Source organism: Microcaecilia unicolor, chromosome 1 (assembly GCF_901765095.1).
Source record: "Microcaecilia unicolor chromosome 1, aMicUni1.1, whole genome shotgun sequence".
In the NCBI taxonomy this organism is placed as follows: domain Eukaryota; kingdom Metazoa; phylum Chordata; class Amphibia; order Gymnophiona; family Siphonopidae; genus Microcaecilia; species Microcaecilia unicolor.
In genome coordinates this window covers 268,339,747-268,362,446 of record NC_044031.1, presented here as the reverse complement: position 1 = coordinate 268,362,446, position 22,700 = coordinate 268,339,747, and the positions used below count along the sequence as shown (strand labels likewise).

Here is a 22,700-nt window from a genome sequence, read left to right as displayed (position 1 = left end):
ACTATCACCCTGAGAAGCTGAAAGGGGAGTGAGACCATGGCACCAGAAAGCCTGGTTAGAAACAGAGATGCAGATCAGAAAGTTACAATTTAAAGGTCACAAAACAAAGGACTCTTCTTGCCCATGCAGTGAGCTGGACAGGATCAGGAATTGGGTCCCTGATGTCACCTGACGGAGAGGTACGAAGAAAGCGGGAACAGAAGAAAATCAGTTAGTCGGAGACCATCAGAGAGTTTGGACTGACAAGAGAAGGGAGAAGACCTGAAACACCTATGAACTGCATATCTGGTGAGAATACCTTTGGGTTCAGCTATACCAGCTCTGAAATACGGCACGGAGTGACTGACACCTGCTATCTACATCTGCACTACATCCTGCACTACATCTAAGACTGACTCGCTGGGGAGACAACTAGAGTCTAAGAAGGAATCCTCATCTACCTCATCGTGAGGCTAACAGACAGCGTGGTGAGATACCGGGATTTACTTTCTATTGTCTGGGATTAGTGATTGGTGTTTATCTAAAAAAGACTGATTACGTCAGTGGCGTTCCTAGCGGGGGGGCGGTGGGTGCGGTCCGCCCCAGGTGCACGCCGCCGGGGGGGGGGGGTGCCGCGCTTGCCTGTCCTCCGTTGTTCTATGCTTCTTCTCTGCCCCGGCATGCACCCGGCCGGGGGGGGGGGGGGGGGGTTCCGCGCTGCATCGAGGTGGGCACTGCGCCCGGGGGCAGGGCACATTGATGATCCGCCCCGGGTGCCAGCCCCCCCCCCCCCCCCAGGAACGCCACTGGATTATGTCATAGCTCCTGGTCAGGAGATTGCTGCTAACCTTTGTATTTGGCATAAGAACTGTAGTTTAGGTTACAAATCAGGCTTGTGTAATTATCTTGTAGTCCAGGAAGAATGATTTTGTATAATTTCTATTCAGTAGCAATCTAGTTCTGTTTTTATTATCAGCAAGTTCTATATATTTTTGTATTTTGCTAAGCCTTGCTACAGAGTTATTCTATATTTGTATATCTTCTTTATCTAAAATAAATGTAATATATCAGCTTGGCCTTTGGTTTCATTTCTCTGTAACGGCAAGTTTGGCTAGGCACCAAAACCAAGGTTCTGTCTCCCTTAGCAAGAGTCCAGAATATTTGCTCAGGCAGAGTTCTGTAATTTAGAACCTTGGCATAAATAATTCTGTTGTTTTCCCCATAAGACCTATTTATTCTACCTACAAGCATCTTCAACATGAGCCCCAGGTTCCAAGCCGGACAAGGCGACCGCAAAGGAGGTCGGAGACTAAGTGCCCCTCTAAGAAATCGGACAATATCCGGATGAGCAGCAAGGGACAAGCTGAAGACTTTCCCTCGGAAGCAGGCCAACTCTGCCACTTGAACTCAAAGGGAATTGTAGGCCAGGCCCTTTTGTAGCCGGTCCTGCAAAAAGTCCAGCAAGAGCGAGATTGTCGCCAGACTCGGTGAGATAGACCTTGGTGTACACCATGCATCAAAAGTGCGCCAGATCCGAGCATAAGTCGCAGAGGTAGACCGTGTGCAAGCCTACAAGAGCATGGTAATAACCTTATTAGAATACCCCTTGTCCCTCAATTGCGCCCACTCAAGAGCCAGGCCGTAAGACCAAAGTGGCAAGGATGTTTCATAGTCACCGGACCCTGAACTAACAGGTTCGGAACCCGAGGCAAGGGAAGAGGTGCGTCCACAAGCATCCGCCGGAGATCCGCGTACCATGGACGCCTTGACCAATCCGGGGCGATGAGAATCACCAATCCTTGGTGCAGACGAATCCGAAGTAGTACTCGCCCTATCAAGGGCCAAGGAGGGAACTCATACAGGAGGCCCGAGGACCAAGGTTGAGCCAGAGCATCCAACCTCGCCGAGCGAGGATCTATCCTTCTGTTGAAAAAGCGAGGGACTTTGGCGTTCACGCTTGACGCCATGAGATCCAAACCTGGAGTCCCCCATTTGGCACAAATCTGAAGAAAAACTTTGTCTGCCAGTTCCCATTCTGCCGGGTCAATTTGATGTCTGCTGAGTAAATTGGCTTGTACATTGCTCTGACCGGCTATGAAAGCCGTGGACAGCAGCTCTAGGTGGTGCTCAGCCCAGTCGCAGATCTGAGATGCCTCTGCAGCCAGGGCCCTGCACTGAGTGCCGCCCTGATGATTGATGTAGGCCACTGCTGTCATGTTGTCCGACAGAACTCGGTCAGGAAGACCCTTCAGCGTCCTGTGGAAGGCCAGAAGAGCCTGGAATATCGCTCTCAGTTCCAAGCGATTGATTGACCATCCCGCTTCCGCGGTGGACCACAGACCCTGAGCATAGTGTCACCGGCATCCCCTGCCGCAGCATGCTGTCAGAAAGCCACCAATCCATACTGCGCTGGGCCACAGGAAGCCACCTTAGTCTGCGTAGGAATTCCTGGGAAATCGGACACCATTGCTGAAGCAGAGCAAGCTGCAGCGGCCTCATGTGAGCTCTCGCCCAGGGAACCACCTCCATGGTGGCCGTCATCGATCCCAGGAGCTGAACTAAGTCCCAAGCTTGAGGGCGAGGCATCCACAGGAGCAGGCGGACCTGATTCTGAAGCTTGAGGCGCCTGCTGTCAGGAAGAAAAACAAACCCCGAAGCCATGTCGAACCGGACCCCCAAATACTCGCGAGACTAAGAGGGGGTTAGGTGACTTTTGGGCATATTGACTACCCAGCCCAGAGTCTGAAGAACTGTAACAACTCTGGCTATGGGCAAGCTGACTCTCGTCTGCCGAATCCGCTCTGATGAGCCAGTCGTCGAGATAAGGGTGAACTCTGATACTCTCTCGTCTGAGAAAGGCAGCCACCACCACCATCACCTTGGAAAAAGTCTAAGAGGCAGTCGCCAAATCGAGAGGCAAGGCGCGAAACTGAAAATGTTGGCTTAATACCGCAAACCGGAGAAACTGCTGATGCGGCAGCCAGATGGAGATATGCAAGTACGCTTCCTTGAGGTCCAGAGACGTGAGAAACTCTCCTGACTGAACCGCCACAATGACGGAGCGCAGGGTTTCCACGCGGAAATGTCGCACTCCTAAGGCCTCGTTGACTCTGCGTAAGTCAAGGATAGGTCTGAACGACCCGCCTTTTTGAGGCACCACAAAATAGATGGAGTAGTGACCGCAGCCGCGTTCGGCAGGAGGAACCAGAACCATCGCTCCGAGCTTCAGCAACACCTGCAAGGTCTTGTTTACTGCTGCCCGCTTGACGGCAGTGCCGCATCGGGGCTCCAAAAATGCGTCTCCCACTGGGGCAGCAAATTCTAGTCGGTAACTTTCTCTGATCAGGTCCAGGACCCACTGATCCGAAGTAATCTTGGTCCACTCCTCGAGAAAGAGGGAGAGACGACCCCCTACTGTGGGAACCGACGAGTGGACCGGCGCCCCATCATTGTGGACGCCACTGAACTCCTGGACGTTGCCTGGACGCCGCTGTGCATTTGTCCGAACGAAAGGAGTTCCCTCTGCTGGAAACGGGTACGTTGACCAAACCCTGCAGAGCGCCCCGGGCAATACCTGCGAGCTTCGTGAAAATGTGGCCTGGAAGAGGAGGGAAAAGAAGAACTTTTGGAAGAAGGCCTCGGTCTATTCTCAGGCAACCGTTGGGACTAGAGTCCCCTAGGTCCTTAACAATCTTCTCCAAATCCTCCCCAAATAAAAGAAGGCCCCGAAAGGGTAACCTCACCAGCCTTTGTTTAGAGGCCATGTCAGCCGCCCAATGCCGGAGCCAAAGAAGGCAGCGGGCAACAACCGCCACAGACATCAGCTTAGCCAAAGCTCTGACCAGATCATAAAGGGCATCAGCCAAAAAAGACAGGGCAGACTCCATACGCGGGCTGACCTCAGCGAGGGAACCCGCTCCATCGGTGGGCTGCTCAACCCGCCTGCTGCAACCAGGAAAGGCAGGCCCGGGCTGCATAGGAACTGCAAATAGCCGCCCGTAAGGAAAGGCCCGAGATTTCAAAGGGCCGCTTCAGCATGGATTCCAGCCGCTGATCCTGCATATCTTTCAAAGCGACCCCTCCCTCCACTGGGAGAATAGTCTTTTTAGTCACAGCCGTGACTAAAGCATCCACTTTAGGCATCCCAAAGAGGGCCAACTGACTTTCACTCAGAGGGTAAAGGTGACACATAGCCCTGGCCACCTTCAAGGGACCCTCAGGGTCAGACCATTGAGCTGAAATAAGCTCTTGGATGGAAGCATGCACGGGAAAAGCCCGAGAAGGCTTCTTAGTACTAGCCATCCTAGGATTAATAGAAGAGGCAGCGCCCTCGTCAGGATCTTCAATAAAAAGGGCCTGTAAGGCATCAGAAATGAGAGCTGGCAGCTCGTCACGGTGGAAAATCCGAACTGCTTTAGGGTCATCCAACTCCTGTGGCAAACAGCCACCCTCATCTGGATCATCAGTCAGTGAGGGCCTGCCAGACCCCTCAGACTCCCCGAAACTAGACCACTGGGGAGAACAGGGTGAAGAGTCTCCCTCAGATGGGGTATTCACTCATCTACGCTTAGCGTCAGCCAAAAGCTCGGGGGAAGAAATCAAGTCTCCAGCAGACGCTGGGCTATCAAGAACTGGAAGCAATCCAGTCCGACAGGAATTGTCAGGAGCCTCAGGCAGTGCTCTTTTTAACATAAAAGCCTTATGCATCAGCAGCACAAATTCATTGGGGGAAGCGGAGGCTCCTTTAGAAACCTCAAAACAAGGCATCCCCCTGCACTCAAGACCCCTCCGCAACTGCGAGGGTCGAGTCACGCGGCGCCTCCAAGATGGCGGCCGCTGCCAACTCCGTCGGGTGGGAAGAATCACGACCTGCCATGCTCGTGCCAGCATTAGCATCTAGGCAGCATGGGCTACAGAGCCCCGCTGCTGATCTGCGTTTCCCACAAGGGAGCAGCGCTTAACCCCTTTAGGAGCCATCAAATACAGAAAATAAAATGGCGCCTTCAAGCCAAAACTTACCCCGCAGGAGCTGGGCACCACTCTCACCTCAGGAGACCGAGTCAAACGAGCTGCGGTCAAGCTGCACCAAACCAGGAGCTTAGGAGAAAGCCTCTTTTTTGTTTTTCTTTTTTACTGTGAGGAAAGTTAGAGGCAGGCAGCCACAGAGGAAGTCCGGGAGGAGGGGGAATGGGGTAAGGCAGGGACAGGGAAAACCAAGTATGCCTTTAAAGTGAGCACCACCAGCCACAACACCCTCCGCTCTATTGGCAAAACACAGGAGCCACCCCAGGCAGAAATCCAGGAGCTGAGAAAGCGACATCCACACCTGCTGGGAGATAGAGATATACTGAAGGCAGAGGGGGCTGGGCGTCCAGGAACACCATGTGCTTTCAGTGTTCTCTATCTCCACCTGCTGGTAGGCGGATACAACCCATCAGGATATCATGGATTCATCTGCTGTTGATGAGAAGGAAATTGGTGTTCTAGGCATGGTGTGGTATGGCAAGATGCTGCACAAGTTTTTATATTTTTGAAAATCTCTCAGCTTATTTTACTTGCACTTTATAAAATATGAATTAAAAAAAAGCTGAGAAATTTGTGGCTAAATATGTGCATATGTACATACTATGGTGTTAATGTTCAAAAGCGAGACATTTGTATGTCTGGTGTATAAGTTAGGGGGCTGTTATAAAATTTCCCTCAAAGTGGCAGTGGAAAGAGTTTGTGTTGCCTTTACTAAGGTGGCAACAGAAACTGAGATTATAGATATGATAGATACACATACCTGTTAATTTGTCAAAGTGAATGCCCTAGCTCTGCTTTGCACTTCTTTTTCCATACAGCAGAATTGGTTGAGTGGAGGAGTAGCCTAGTGGTTAGTGCAGTGGACTTTGATCCTGGGGAACTGAGTTCAATTCCCACTGCAGCTCCTTGTGACTCTGGGCAAGTCACTTAACCTTCCATTGCCCCTGGTACAAAATAAATACCTGAATATATGTAAACTGCTTTGAATGTAGTTGCAAAAACCCCAGAAAGGCAGTATATCAAGTTCCATTTCCCTTCTCTTCTAAATAATTGTAACACTAACTTTACTAGTTTGATCAGTGGCCAAGGGTTTATTTATTGCACAGAAGGGAAGAGATTTTAGATTTAGCACACAGTGAGTTATGTTCAAGTACAGTTGGTTCTTTCCAATCCCTGGAAGGCTTACAATCTAAAAGTTTGTCCTAGAGAGTAAAGTGACTTGCCCAGGATCACAGTGACTTTTCTGGTTCCTTAGGCCATTGTTCTAAACAAGAAGCTACTCCCTTCCCTTTGTTTTTTTTGTTCTTGTAATATATTTTATAACTCATTTGAAGAAGGGAGTGGGAGACATGCTGTTGGGCAGACTCAATGTACAGAAATTTAATTTTGGCTTGCCACCTTGCATACCAAGCTTGCTTCCCCAAATACTTGTCTAGAGATGCCACTGCAAGCCAAGCTACTATACAGAGAATACCTAAAGGCCCCTTTTAAGATAAAGGCTTCATTCTTAGATACCATGAATAAAGAGAAGAGATTCCATAATCACAAGTGCCAAACTGATGAGTTACCTTCAGAAACCCCTTCACCTTAAGAGGGAAGCCAAATAACACAGCCTTTATATAATGGCTAACTTGTTGAGATTTTATTTAGACAAGATTTACACAGTATTTTGTTTTAAAATCAATTTATTCCCAGCATAGCTATAGACATTATTTTGGTTCTTCTTTAATTGGTAGAGATGTTCCTGAGGTGTTATTGGCTGCACTGAAAGCTGTCAGTTGATGTCATTCACATCCGATTGGTACAGAACAATCTGTAGCATCCCAATATGCTTAGTTCCAGAATCCTGCTTATAGTAAAAGCAGACATTCACACGGTGCTTCTTGGAAGTTTCATGGTTAGTCAAAGTCTTATAGGATTTCACTGAGCTCACATATTGAGTATAAAGAGTGCTAACACATATTTAGAAATAACTATAAATTTAAAAGAAAAAAAATGATTTGAGAAAAGCAGTTTGGAAAAGTAAAAAGAAACAAATCTTGCATTTGCAAAGATTTAGTGAGTGAAAATCAACACATTAGTCTTTCATTACAAGATCCCTTAATCTAATCCCTAGGGGACACCGTAACCAGATGGGTTTTCAAGATATCCACAGTAAGCATGAGACAGATTTGCATACAATGGAGGAAGTATATATAAATCCATCTCATGTATATCTACTTTAGATATCCTGAAAACTCAACTGGCTGGGTGTGCCATAAGGACTGGACTGAGAACTAGTGTCTTAATCTGCTTTGTACAACACAGATCTAAACAGTACAGCAATCTTTCAGTGATAAAAGTAAATAACAGTGTTCACATCAGTTAAAAGAAACAATTTTCTCTTCAAATCTGACAAAGGTGGACTATGTTGAGCTCACACCCCCATTTTATTTTTCAAAAAACAAACTAACTTCACACAAGCAAACTAACTTCAATCACAAGGGGGAAAAGAAAACCCATGATCCGGCGGTGGTCAAAATCCTGTACAAAAAAAAACAGCAGAAGACAAAGCAATAGCACAACAGAAGCAGAGCTGACTTTATACTATATTGGAGAAAATAAATAAATACAGTAGTTGAAGTATGGCACCCTCTTGTGACTTACATTCTGAACCAGTTATGGAATGCCTTCAGAAACATGTAAAATGCACACTTACATTATTCACAACAATATCCCACTACCAAACAGCAAAGGAATACAAAAGTTATTTTTTTAAATAAAAAACTAAAATATTTTTTATTTAAGATACTGATCGATAAGCATCTTGCATCATGTGTAGAAGGTGTAAATCAGACTTCAACATAATTTCTTTCATGTTGAGAATGGACCCGTCACCCGTCCAACTGCTCCTTCCCTCCCACAACCTAACTTGCTTTGTAAGGTTCCACTCCAGCTGAAAAGCCAATTTTGCTCCTCACAGTCATATCCTGTTATGTGCAAGTTCCAGCCCTTGTCAATCAAATTCTTGACAGTCTTGCAATAAAAACATTCACTTTAACTTGATAAAAGTATAAGGAAATAATATGTTCTTGCAAGCCTTCAAAAATGCTTCCTTAGTCCCTAGTTTTTCAGTCTGTTTGCTGCTTGTTCTTTTAAATTTAACTTCAGGCATCAGTTCATAATTTCCATATAAAAGAATGCAATATGCATCATACGTCCAGAAACGAGGAAGAGCTGCTGTCTTTCTGAATTCCATCTCTACACCTCTCAATTTTCTTTAGCACTTCAGACACTATACACACAGAGGAGGTAAGGACCATGAGGAATAGCAGATCTGAGGAGAAGCAGGAAAAAAGACATTAACATGCTGTTCCTACCCCACTGCGTGTTCACATTATTTGAATTATTGTTAAAGCCTTCAGTTACCCAAGGAAGTTTAATGACAGGAGACGGCAGGAGCGTCCTTCGCCCATTATCTGGGCTGAAGCCAATAGGTGGCGCTTGCCATCATATTGATATGTCCAAAACAAACACAGGCGCTATTGAAAACAATAACAAACTTGTGAGGTTTATATTATTTTATTAAACCTCCTTGGTTTTGCATTCTTTCTGTTAGGACGGGATTGGGGAGTTTGAGGGTCTGTGAAGGGGGAGGTTATATTCAAAAGGTTTTTGTCAGTGCTCCACAGCTTGCTTTGATATTTGCAATGCTGTTTTGTGGATTTCAGTGCTGCACTATAAGCCAATAAAGATACAGCTACATAAAAACAATAGCAACGCTTATGACTGCCTATATGAGGTGCATCTGTAAAAAGTCTAAAGCTGTTCCAGCTGGATAGGCAATTCCTTAAAAGGTGGAGGATAAAGGATTTTTTGTTTTAATTTGACAGCTTTTTTTATTTATTTGAAAGATTCCCATATGTACATATGTATCATGATATACAACTGAAAATCACTAAAGCAGCATAAAACATTATTCTAGCTGAAGAGGCAGTGTTTCATTTCAACGTGCTCAGACGCAAGTCTGTTATAAACACACATCAGATCCTACAAAATGCTCCAAAACCGTGTCTAATGTTGACAAACTAAAATTAAGTCACCTCTGTAAGGCTGACATCGTAGCATGACTAACTCTCCACCTTCAAATCCATGAAGTCCCTTCAAACTTTGCTGAACATTGTTTCCAGCACCTCTATTATATACCCCTTTCTTGCTACATCCGTAAGCTGCACGTCGGCATGTTTCTAAATATAATGGACAAAAAAATAACAATGAATGACAACGTGGATGCAGCAGCTGATAGTTTGTTTTGGACATACCAAGAAGGCAGCTGCTGGGAGAACTGGCTTCAGCCTTATGACGTTAGAGCATCTCCTGTCTTATTAAACTTCATTGCAGATTCTTCCCGCTTGGTTCTGTAACCTGCATGTGAGCCTCTCTCTCCAATCACAGGAGTCTCAACCACCTATTGTACTCTGATAAGTTAGCTTCCTACATGTGGCTCATTCCCTCCAATGACAGAAGTACTAGCAGAGACTCATTTCACTTGGCTTCAGTGACATACACTATATCCTACTGACCTGCCTTTGCTCCCTGTACTACTACTACTACTACTACTACTACTATTTAGCATTTCTATAGCGCTACAAGGCATACGCAGCGCTGTACAAACATGTGCTCTTTGCTCATTGGTCCTGGCCTCTGCCCCTTTGTTTCTGTTTATGCCTAACGGCCTTTTGTGTGTGCTGTGAGGAAAGAAAAAAGGCACCCTTTTTACCTCCTCATGTTAGTGAGTGTTTTTTTCCTTCTGTCTTCTGGAAATAACATTGTTTTTCATCATATATGTTGTCCAGGTGTGAACGGAAAGAGAATACTTGTATAGCTATACTACCATCCACCAGGCCAGTACAGATGACCAAATGTTAACAGAAATTAGGGAAGCTTGCAAATTTGGCAAAACTATAATTGGTCATTTCAATTATCCCAATACTGACTGGATACATTTCTTATCAGGAAATGCTAGGGAGGTGAAGTTCCTAGAAGAAATAAATGACTACTTCATGGAGCAGCAGGTTCTGGAATCAACAAAAGGGGGAATTATTTTAGATATAATCTTCAGTGGAATGCAGGACTTGGTTAGAGAGGTAATGGTTCTGGGAATGCTTGGCAATAGTAATCACATTATGGTGATCAAATTTGAGATAACTGATGTGAACACATAAGAAAATCTACTCCAACATCTTTTAACTTTCAAAAGGTCAACTGTGATGAAATGAGGAAAATGATAAAAAATACTAAAAATAATAAAAAAAGCAGTAGTTGCAAAGTTTAAGAGTTTAAATTAGGCACAAAGGTTGTTTAAAAAAATGATCTTGGAAGTTCAGACCAGTTGTATTTCACATATCCAAAAAGGTGGAAGAAAGACCAAATGACAGTCAGCTTGGTTAAAACATGAGGTTGAAGAGGATTTGAATGAAGACAACAGGAAAACAACAAACACTGGCAAGTTAGAAGCAACACTGATCAACAGGGCTAAAAGGGAAGAAAAGAAATTTGCTGTGGAGGAAAAAACCTTTTCCAGGAACAATGAAATAGAAAGCCTGTGAGGGAGTCAGTTGGACTGATAGATCATCAAGGAGTAAAAGGAGAACTCAGGGAGGTCAAGGCCATAGCAGAGAGACTAAACAAATTCTTTCCTTCAGTCTTTACTGAGGAGGATGTAAGAGAGCTACCTGTGCCAGAAATGGTACTTAAGAGTGAAGATACTGAGGAACTGAAAGAAATCTTTGTGGACCTGTTGTAAGAAGTCAAATTGACAAGTTAAAGAGCAGCAAATCATCTGGACTGGATGTGTATTGCCCCAGGGTATAGAAAGAACTAAAAAATGAAACTGCAGATCTACTACTGGCAATCTGTAACCTGCCATTAAAATCATCCATGGTACTTGAGAAGATGGCCAACATAACACCAATTTTTAAAAAGGTTTCCAGGGGTGATCCAGGAAACTACTATAGACCAGTAGGCCTGACATCAGTGCCAGGCAAAATGATAGAAACTATTACTGAATATAGACAAACACGGTCAACATGGATTCGGCCAAGGGAAGTCTTGCCTCACCAATTCACTTCATTTATTTGAAGGCTTGAATAAACATGATTAAAAATAGAAACCATTAATTGTGACATATATGCAATAATAGCAGAAACGGGGAGAGGGTTGGACTTTTTCACATTGCTGTAGTTGCACTGTACTTCTTCAATCCAGCAAGTGACTATTTGTATGAAAGAATAATTGGTACTAAGATTCAAGTCTCCTTCTGGTGAATGGTGACAATTGATTTAACTCTAATGTAATCACTGTGCTTGAAAACTGTGTGAGAAAGAACACACACTACCATCCTTTAATACGTTTTCCATCTTCCGGGTTCACTACTTTATCAATATGTGATATTTAAAGACCGTTGCTTTCAGAGCACCTTGTCGTCTAGTGACTGTGCACTGGTTAATACCATGCTCTCATTGGCTTTAAAGGTCATTTTCCTGCATTGGAAATCCCTGAACCTGGTCACATATCAAGAATGGTGGACTTTACTGTTTAAAACTTATAAATATGAAACTTATCTTGCCAAAAAATCATTTAAGTTTGCCTTGCATGAGAAAAAATGGTCCCCACTTGTGTCTTATTTTCACGTTGTACCATGCTGTGCCTAAGGTCCTTTGCTGCTTCTCTCTCGTTGTATATCATTTGTGCATATACTCCCCCCCTTTTTTTTCTTCCTTTACTTTTTCTCTCATTTTACCTAATGTAGCATTGAACATGGTTTATGTCTTCTAATGTATAGTTGTTGTTTATCACTTGTCATGTTTTGAAAATCAATATTTATTATTATTATTTGTTTTATTGCATTTGTACCCCACATTTTCCCACCTTTTTGTAGGCTCAATGTGGCTTACAGAGTAAGGTTATGATAAAGTCAATACATGATTTAAATACAGTTGATCATAAGCTGAGGTAAAAGAGGACTTAGAAGGACGGGAGTTGGGTAGGTTGTGTGATAAGTGTTTTAGATGTGCTTGAGTGGTTTAAGGGATGATTTGTATAATTGAGGGTGACTTTTGTAAGCTTTGTCAAAGAGTTATGTTTTCAGAGCTTTGCGGAAGCTGGTTAGATTGTTCATGGTTTTCAGGGTCTTGGGTAGCGCATTCCAAAACTGTGTGCTTTTGTATTCAAAGGTCGTAGCATAAGCCTGTTTGTATTTCACTCCTTTACAGCTGGGAAAATTCAGATTGAGGAATTTGTGGGCCGATCTTTTGGCGTTTCTGGGCGGTAGGTCCACTAGGTTTAGCATATAGAGTGGGGCATCTGCGTGAATGATTTTGTGCACGGTTGTGCAGATCTTGAACTGAATTCGTTCCTTGAGCGGAAGCCAGTGGAGCTTCTCTCTTAGGGGCTTCGCACTTTCATATTTAGGTTTTCCAAAGATGAGTCTGGCTGCGGTGTTCTGGGTTGTTTGGAGTTTTTTAATGGTCTGTTCTTTACAGCCTGCGTACAGAGCGTTACAGTAGTCCAAGTGGCTTATTACCAATGACTGTACTAGGGTTCGAAAGATGTTTCTTGGGAAAAAAGGTTTAACTCTCTTGAGTTTCCACATCGATTGGAACATTTTTTTCGTAGTGTACTTCACGTGGGTATCGAGTGTGAGGTTTCGATCAATGGTGACTCCAAGAATTTTCAGGTTTTTTGAGATAGGAAGTGTGCAGTGAGGTGTGGTTATGGTGGGGTAGTTGTTTGTGTTATATTGGGAAGTCAGAACTAGGCATTGGGTTTTTTCCTGCGTTGAGCTTTAGCCGGAATGAGACCGCCCATGAGTGCATGATCTGGAAGCTCTGGTTTATCTCATTGGTTATTTCAGTCCTTCTTGAATGGGATGTAGATTGTAACATCATCGGCATATATGTAGGGGTTAAGGTTGTGATTGGCCAGGAGTTTGGCTAGTGGTATCATCATTAGGTTGAAGATTGTTGGTGACAGGGGGGATCTTGAGGAACTCCGCATTCCGGTGTCCAAGGCGGTGATCTGGCAGTGTTCGTTATAACTTGGTAGGATCTGGTGGTGAGGATTCCTTTAAACCATTTGAGAACTGGGCCTCCAATTCCGAAGTATTCTAGTAGGTGTAATAGTATTTCATGGTCCACCATGTCGAAGGCACTAGACATGTCAAAATGTAATATGAGTATGTTCTTGCCGGTTGCAATTGTTTTTTTTGAAGGAGTTCATTGCAGACACTAGTACTGTTTCGGTGCTATGATTTGATCGGAATCCTGACTGTGACTCATGTAGGATTGAGTGTTTGGTAATCCGTGAGCTGTTTCGTCACTATGCCTTCCATCAACTTAGTAGTGAGTGGGATAGAGGCGACTGGTCGGCAATTGGTTACGTCCATTTATTACAACTTATGATTTTCATTCATTTTTAATTTTGTTTCTTTTTATATTTCAGAGGTAAAAAAGACCTCAGAGACCTTTACTGGATTCAAACTGCATGCACATTAGCAGCACCGTTGCACTTGTAAGCAGCTCACTCTCAATTATTCTGTCTCAATGTATTTTCAAATGTAAGCCACGTTGAACCAGAGTTTGCTTGGGATAAAGTGTGATATAAATGTTAAAAAAAAAAAAAAAAAGGCCTTTATCCTCCACCTTTTAAGCCACTGCCTATCCAGCTGGATGGTAATAGCACAAGGAAAGCAAGTTTGGCTCAATGAAGACTAACCTGTTCCTTTGTTGAGCTCTAGTATTATCATTTTGAAAATGTGACCATACAATGCGACTCTGTGGTTATGTTCTACTAATAAGTTCAAAGATTAACTGACTTTCCTGAAAGGATTGTATAAACTTTGGATGCATGACTAGAGACACAAACACACTTATTTATTCAACATCACAATTCCTTATGTACAGCCATAAAACAACTTGTTAGGGTGGATAGTGTTCACAATGAGCTCCTTTTATTATCGACCAGATACATAAGTACATAAGTATTGCCATACTGGGAAAGAACAAAGGTCCATTGAGCCCAGCATCCTGTTTCCAACAGTGGCCAATCCAGGTCACAAATACCTGGCAAGATCCCAAAAATGTACAAAACATTTAAGGTGCAATAAATCATTTAGGCAGTCTCCTGTAAACTGGCAACATCTACCTTCAAGTGACGGAAGGTAGTCAAAATCTTGGCTCTGTTTATGGAAGAAGTAATACCCCCCACATTCTAAGAATGCAGACTGTTATGCAGGAGACTCATATGGAATACGTATAATAGTTAGCTCTACAGATACCATTCATGTAATATGAGGTCCCAGGAGCCTAGCCTCTCCCAGGATCAAAATACCCAACAACGCATCCAGAACACTTCCACCCCTCTGCACCCATAACCAAGTTCCTTCCAACATCCTAGGTAAAAAGCCCAGATATGGAAATGCCAAGGAAACAAAAATACTGCTATATTTCAGCAACCACCCACCCCATCCTAACCCCCCACCACCCTTCACCATCCCTCCCACATCCCACTTCTCCACCAATATCACAAAAAGCCATATCACAGGATAATACCCTGGACTGGCATGACTACATTTATTTATTTATTTTATTTTTTGCAATTTTACAATAATTTCAAGAATACATCTTGTTTGGCAAAGATGATTAACAGAGGAGAAAATTTTTTTTTTTTACAAAATAGTTCTATAATTCCCACCTTACATTGAAAGGAAAAGATGATAAAACATCAAAAGAGGACAAGTTCTACTTAAAGGTTAACAAGTTTACAATATAAAATGAAAAATTTTGAAACGCATATCATTCATCTATAGTCCACAACATGGGAGGTATGTCAAAATATTCAGGTAATTACAAAGAATAAACTAAAGATTCTTTCCTTAAGAGACTAAGGATTGAGAGGGAGGTTTCCAGGAGTTCCTAATTAATTCACGGAGTAGATGTAATTATTTGTCTTAACTGTGCAGAAGGTAACAGGGCAATTTTAGAGTCCAAGAAGGAATTAAATTGTATAGGGTCAAAAAATATACATTTTACAGGGTTTAATTTAAGAACACATTTACATGGGAAGTTTAACCAGAAAAGAGCACCCCAATTGTTGTATCTTTGGGCGTAATTTAAGAAATTCTTTGCGCCGTTTTTGGGTTGCTTTAGAAATATCCGGAAACATTCTTTTTTTTCTTACATAGAGAGCAGCTCTTTATGAATTACAAAATTTGTTTAAGTATCCAGTCTCTGTCTGGTTGTAATACAAACGAGACAATTAAAGTCATTGATGTTAATCCCAAGTTTGTGTCAAATTTAAATCCAAAGTATCAAATGGTATTTCATTTCCTTGATCCACCAATTGTTGATTCTCCTTTTTCTTATAAGGTGGTAAGTAATACATTTTTGATATACAGTGGGGGAAATAAGTATTTGATCCCTTGCTGATTTTGTAAGTTTGCCCACTGACAAAGACATGAGCAGCCCATAATTGAAGGGTAGGTTATTGGTAACAGTGAGAGATAGCACATCACAAATTAAATCCGGAAAATCACATTGTGGAAAGTATATGAATTTATTTGCATTCTGCAGAGGGAAATAAGTATTTGATCCCCCACCAACCAGTAAGAGATCTGGCCCCTACAGACCAGGTAGATGCTCCAAATCAACTCGTTACCTGCATGACAGACAGCTGTCGGCAATGGTCACCTGTATGAAAGACACCTGTCCACAGACTCAGTGAATCAGTCAGACTCTAACCTCTACAAAATGGCCAAGAGCAAGGAGCTGTCTAAGGATGTCAGGGACAAGATCATACACCTGCACAAGGCTGGAATGGGCTACAAAACCATCAGTAAGACGCTGGGCGAGAAGGAGACAACTGTGGGTGCCATAGTAAGAAAATGGAAGAAGTACAAAATGACTGTCAATCGACAAAGATCTGGGGCTCCACGCAAAATCTCACCTCGTGGGGTATCCTTGATCATGAAGAAGGTTAGAAATCAGCCTACAACTACAAGGGGGGAACTTGTCAATGATCTCAAGGCAGCTGGGACCACTGTCACCACGAAAACCATTGGTAACACATTACGACATAACGGATTGCAATCCTGCAGTGCCCGCAAGGTCCCCCTGCTCCGGAAGGCACATGTGACGGCCCGTCTGAAGTTTGCCAGTGAACACCTGGATGATGCCGAGAGTGATTGGGAGAAGGTGCTGTGGTCAGATGAGACAAAAATTGAGCTCTTTGGCATGAACTCAACTCGCCGTGTTTGGAGGAAGAGAAATGCTGCCTATGACCCAAAGAACACCGTCCCCACTGTCAAGCATGGAGGTGGAAATGTTATGTTTTGGGGGTGTTTCTCTGCTAAGGGCACAGGACTACTTCACCGCATCAATGGGAGAATGGATGGGGCCATGTACCGTACAATTCTGAGTGACAACCTCCTTCCCTCCGCCAGGGCCTTAAAAATGGGTCGTGGCTGGGTCTTCCAGCACGACAATGACCCAAAACATACAGCCAAGGCAACAAAGGAGTGGCTCAGGAAGAAGCACATTAGGGTCATGGAGTGGCCTAGCCAGTCACCAGACCTTAATCCCATTGAAAACTTATGGAGGGAGCTGAAGCTGCGAGTTGCCAAGCGACAGCCCAGAACTCTTAATGATTTAGAGATGATCTGCAAAGAGGAGTGGACCAAAATTCCTCCTGACATGTGTGCAAACCTCATCATCAACTACAGAAGACATCTGACCGCTGTGCTTGCCAACAAGGGTTTTGCCACCAAGTATTAGGTCTTGTTTCCCAGAGGGATTAAATACTTATTTCCCTCTGCAGAATGCAAATAAATTCATATACTTTCCACAATGTGATTTTCCGGATTTAATTTGTGATGTGCTATCTCTCACTGTTACCAATAACCTACCCTTCAATTATGGGCTGCTCATGTCTTTGTCAGTGGGCAAACTTACAAAATCAGCAAGGGATCAAATACTTATTTCCCCCACTGTAGGTGGATATGCCTTTTCCAGTATATTCAGAACTTCACCTAAGTATCTTTTCAAAATTATTAATGGAGCTATCATAGGCTGCTTCAGAAAATTTATCACTCTAAGTATATTAGCTCTCTGTCCATTCTCCAAAGTTTCTATTTTGTTCTGTAGATATTGATTTTCTTTAATTAAATTACTTTGTATTTTTGAGACTTTTGTATTTCTTTCGAATTATTTTCCATTGATTTATCCATAGTTTGTATTCTTCCTTCTAAGACTGGTATTTTATTCAATAATGTCTGAGATTGATCAAATAATGGGGAAAACTTTTGTAAAAATAAAGTTTCCAGATTCTTTAATGCTTCCCAAATGGCATCCAAAATTATATTTTATGGTTTCTCCCCTAGTAAGAACTTACTTGATTGATCTGTATGAGTAGACTGCTCTGTCGATCCCACTTCCTTCGGTAGTTGGTCTCCCCTCCTTCAGTTCCAGCACTTCATGTGCTGTTGCTCCTTCAGTTCCAGCACTTCATGTGCTGTTGCTCCTGGCAGGATTTCATCCGAGTTGGGTCCTGTTCTGAGAGTCCCCTCCACCTCTTGGGAACTAGGGGTTTCTCGGTCCCCTCTCGGCATGTCTGCCGGCATGGGTGGGGCTAACCGCTGTTCGGGGCTCAGCGTTGTTTCTGTCTCCAGGCATAGAGGCGGCTCTCCTTCCCCCGCACTCTCTGACATCGGAGTTCCTGCACCCAATACTGCCCCTGGAGTGAAGAAACGCTCCAAAGTAACAACCGACGGCAGAGCAGGAGCCACAGGTCCCGCTCTCTGCCTGCCCCTCCTCTTAGGCATGCCAAAAGAAGTTCACGAGGAAATCAAGGTATTTGAATAGGAGCTTCTTTTCAAAGCTCCCTCTCAGTCGCCATCTTGCCTGGCATGACTACATTTATGTGCTAAGAGGCACCCCCATGAAACCCACCAGCTAAGATGACAAAATATGAGCATCAGAACACATTCAACGCAAATATGAAAATAACATTAGTGAGAAAAAGTGCACAGTACTAGCCATGAAACAGAAAAATGCTTATGACTGTAAATTTTGCACCTAAAAGTAGAAAGGTCCTGTGTGTCATTATTCCCACTCCACTCATAAGCTTGAGGACAAAGATGCTGTGCAACTGTTGACAACATCTTGAGCCTGTGAATGCGAGTCATATGACTGCCATCATGGTAAATCTAAGTCATTTATTTACTTAAGGTTCATTTCTACCCCACATTTTCCCACAAATGCAGGCACAATGTGGCTTCCATGAACTACAAAAGTACAGAGATACAACACATGAAGTGTACAGTAGAATAAGGATAAAACGCTAGCAGCAATTACTGATAGAATACACTTTTTCAAAAAGGTACGTTTTCAGCAGCTTCTTGAAAAGATGGTGGTCAGATTGCGTTTTTAGGTAAAGAGGAAAAGCGTTCCAAGTCTTCGGGCTGGAGTAGTGGAATGTAGAGGCAAAAAGAAGCTTGTACTTGCTGGATAAAGAAACAAAGCGTATATTTTTCCTATTACTTCAGAATATAGTGGGTGGAATTTGCAGTGTTTTTCCATCAACACAGTTGAGTAGTCTTGGAAAAGACAAACAAGCACTCCATCATAGGTGAGATGATCCTGAATAGCTTTAGCTTTGTAGGCCTTTGTAAACATAATTGTAAAACTAGACAATTATTATGCAATGCCGCACACTATTATCCACTCTCTGTCCCAGGCAGTATGCACACTTCAGGCGCACGTGCCCCAATCCTTTGCACATTGGAAAAGTGGTTTCCAACCAGTGTTCTATCAGGGGCAATAGACAATATTCTGGGATGCCCGATATACGGAGGTTGCCACGATGGGACCTATTTTCTAGGTCTTCTGACTAATCTGTTTGCACTCGTACCTGCTCACTAACGGTGGAGAGTTCAGCCTGGTAGGCCTGAGAGTCATCCTTCACTGTGGAGACATGGGCCTCCAGCTCACCAGTGCAGGTATTTATCTCCGCAATCATTTTTTCCATAGATTTGTCCCGCCAATTTCTCCAAATGCGGCTTAAGCACACGCATCACTGCCACAAGGTCTGAAACCGATTCCAGAAACTGCACCGTGGATCCCGGTGACTCCTCTGCCATCTTGTTTTCCCCTGGCTTCCCCTGATCTTTGTCTTTTTTAGCTGATTTGGTGGACCTGCTTTCTACATTTCGTAACAAAACTTTTACATGCAACTAAGATAGCTTCATAGTCGAGTCCCACTCACAGCATCATGTGAACCCCCTTAAGGGCTTAACCCCCCCCCCAAAAAAAAAAAATGTTTATGCTTCTATGTGTTTTACCAATGTAAAATAAAGGGTAGCTTTGAAGCTAGTTGATCCTGTTACCCTACAATGTAGTGGTTGGTTGCTTTTAAAACTGGCCAGACTATATGCCTGAACGGGGGGTTTTTTTTTTTTTTTAAATTAAGGTGTTTTATTGATGAAAAGCAGAGCAATATAAAAATAAATAATAATTCTACAAAACAATAAACTATGAACCAACAATTGCAGCTACAGAAATAATGCCCAAGAAAGCAAGGCGAATAGTACACTCTGCCAAGTTGAATCAAAGAACAAAACAAGACCTCACTTTTTCACGGTTTTCAAACAGGTAAAGGAAGAGATTTTAATGTGGAACTTGAAAATTAAAGGTAGACAAATCTATGAGGCCAAATGGAATGCAGCCTAGGATACTAAGGGGTTCATTTTCAAAAGAGAAGGACATCCATCTTTCGACATGAATCGGAAGATGGACGTCTTTCTCCCAGGGTCGTCCAAATCGGTATAATCGAAACCCAATTTAGGACGTCTCCAACTGCACTCCGTTGCAAGGATGGCCAAAGTTCAAGGGGGTGTGTCAGAGGCATAGCGAAGGTGGGACTTGGGTGTGCCTAACACTTGGACATCCTTGACCCATAATCGAAAAAAAACAAGGACGTCCCTGATGAACACTTGGACATTTTCACCCGGACCTGTTTTTCTTACGACTAAGGCACAAAAAGGTGCCCGAAATGACCAGATGACCACCAGAGAGAATCGGGGATGACCTCCCGTTACTCCCCCAAGTGGTCACTAACTCCCTCCCACCGTCAAAAAACATCTTTCAAAATATGTCGTGCCAGCCTCAGATGTCATACTCAGGTCCATGACAGCGCATGCAGGTCCCTGGAATAGTTTTAGTGGGTACTGCAGTGCACTTCAGACAGGCAGACCCAGGCCCATACCCCCCCTACCTGTTACGTTTGTGGAGGAAACAGCAAGCTCTCCAAAACCCACCACAAACCCGCTGTACCCATATATAGTTGCCCCCCTTCACCCGTAATGGCTATGGTAGTGGTGTACAGTTGTGGGTAGTGGGTTTTAGGGGGGGGGGCTCAGCACACAAGGCAAGGGAGCTATGTTCCTGGGAGCAACTTATGAAGTCCACTGCAGTGCCCCCTAGGGTGCCCGGTTGTTGTCCTGGCATGTCAGGGGGACCAGTGCACTAGAAATGCTGGCTCCTCCCACGACCAAATGGCTTGCATTTTGGCTGTTTTTGACATGGATGTCTTTGGTTTCGAACATCGCCGAAAGTCAGAAACGTCAATGTCTAGGGACGACCAAATCTAGGGACGTCCAAATTTAAGTATTTGGACATCCCTGATGGTATTTTCGAAACGAAAGATGGAAATTCATCTTGTTGCAAAAATATGGGTTTCCACGCCCCTGGATTTCACTGTTTTGCAAGGACGTCCAAATCGCAACTTGGACGTCCCTTTCGAAAATGCCCCTCCACGTTACCACAGAGAGGCTCTGGCTGACCCACTGAAGGACCTCTTTAGTAGATCTTTGAAGGTAAGATGGTTCAACAGAACTGGAGAAGGGTGAATGTGAAAGTGGTAACAAACAGAAGATTGGAAACTATAGGCTAGCTGTCTTACATCAATGATGGAAAATTAATAGGAGTGGCCTAATGGTTAGTGTAGTGGGTTGTGGAACTGGGTTCAATTCCCACTGTTGCCTGATGGTCGGCAGTGGTTTGAGATCCTGGGGAACCAGGTTCAATTCCCTGTGCAGCTCCGTGTGACCCTGGACAAGTCACTTAACCCTCTATTGCCCAAGGTACAACAGTAGTACAATGCACTACTTAGACTGTGAGCCCACTAGGAACAGATACAGTACCTGTAAAATGAAACTGTAAACCGCTTAGGTTTAAGCGATATATAAGTACATGAATGAATAAACTTTGGTTTTTACTTGCCTTCACCTACCATTACTATTTATCATCAACTCTAGGATGTAAAATTGGAGGATCTAAATCAGAGGTTCTTAATTAATGGTGCCTGCACCTCTAATGAGTGTGAGAAGCGGTCAAACAGGGTGCAGAGAAGGGTCTTGAAATATGAGACAATTTCTTGAAACCTTTTAGATAGAGTGAAGGCAGTTATTAGGACAGTTATTGGTATTGTATCTGTGTACTGCTGTAATTTTAACCACATGTTAGCAGTTAACAGCAGCATTTTTTTTTTTAATGTCAACTTTCCTGTCAGTGCCTGAGCCAATCACCACTCAGGCACTGACAGGAAAGTTGACATTTAGCACTGAGCAGCAAATTACAGCTGCGATTTTAACACAACATTAATTTGCACTAGTTTTGCAGTAAAGTGAAGATTCTACCACAAACCTTTGAACATTGTCCTAAGAATCTTAACAGAAAGGATAATGAAGACTCAAAGGAGATAAAGCAGGGACTGTAACAATTGGGTAGACAATATGAGCATACCTTAACACAAATGATAAACAAGGCTCTCTCAGAACATCCTCCACTGTACATTTACAGTGCTTTTTTGTAGGAAAAAAAGGTGCCGGTACTCATTGTGGGCAGGGTCACCACATATGACTCCACCCTATTATAGCCACACTCACATTAGCCACACACCTTATACCAGCCATCACTGAAAATATTATACTAGTATAGGAGAAAAAAATAACATGATTTTTTTTCATTATAAATAATTTCTGTAAGCTGTTACAGCTCCAGTATACCCAGTGCAAAATAAGACAGCAGATGTAAATTCTCAAATTGGACATATTCCAAACAATAAAATGAAAATAAAATGATTTTTCTACCTTTGTTATCTGGTGACTTTGTTTTTCTGATCATGCTGGCCCAGTATCTGATTCTGTTGTTACCTGTCCTCTTAACTCCGTTTCCAGGGCTTCCTTTCCATTTATTTCTTTACTTTCCTCCTTTCTCCTTCATTTCTTGCCCTACATCGTAAGTAAAAGCTGGGTCCTCCGCAGACTTGACTGTACAGTGGATCCAGCTTCTGCCTATTTTCTTCATCCATGTGGTTTTTCTCCTCTCTTCCTTTTCCCTCATCTCATCTCCTTCCTCACTCTTCCCTCCCCTCCATCCACCCATGTCCAGCGACTGTCTTCTCTCCCCCTGCCCTCCCCTCCAGCCACCCATTCCCAGCGATTGTCTTCTCTCCCCTGCCCCCCTCCAGCCACCCATACCCAGCAATTGTCCTCTCTCCCCCTGCCCCCCCCACCCATATCCAGCGATTGTCCTCTCTCCCCTGCCCCCCCTCTAGCTACCCAGGTTGTTCAGTAGATTCTTCGGGGCAGGCAGGAAAGATCC

General features: G+C 43.6%; 1 protein-coding gene across 1 annotated transcript in view; it reads right to left on the bottom strand.

Annotated features, from left to right (window-relative positions):
* Nucleotides 1-6,671: 6,671 nt before the first annotated feature.
* Nucleotides 6,672-22,700, bottom strand: part of LOC115472229 (calcium-transporting ATPase type 2C member 1-like) — a 181,733-nt gene continuing 165,704 nt past the window's right edge. The window contains exon 17 of the mRNA XM_030206430.1: nt 6,672-8,320. Coding sequence (XP_030062290.1) covers nt 8,196-8,320 — 125 coding nt within the window. The 3' untranslated portion in view covers nt 6,672-8,195. The remainder of the gene's footprint in view (nt 8,321-22,700) is intronic.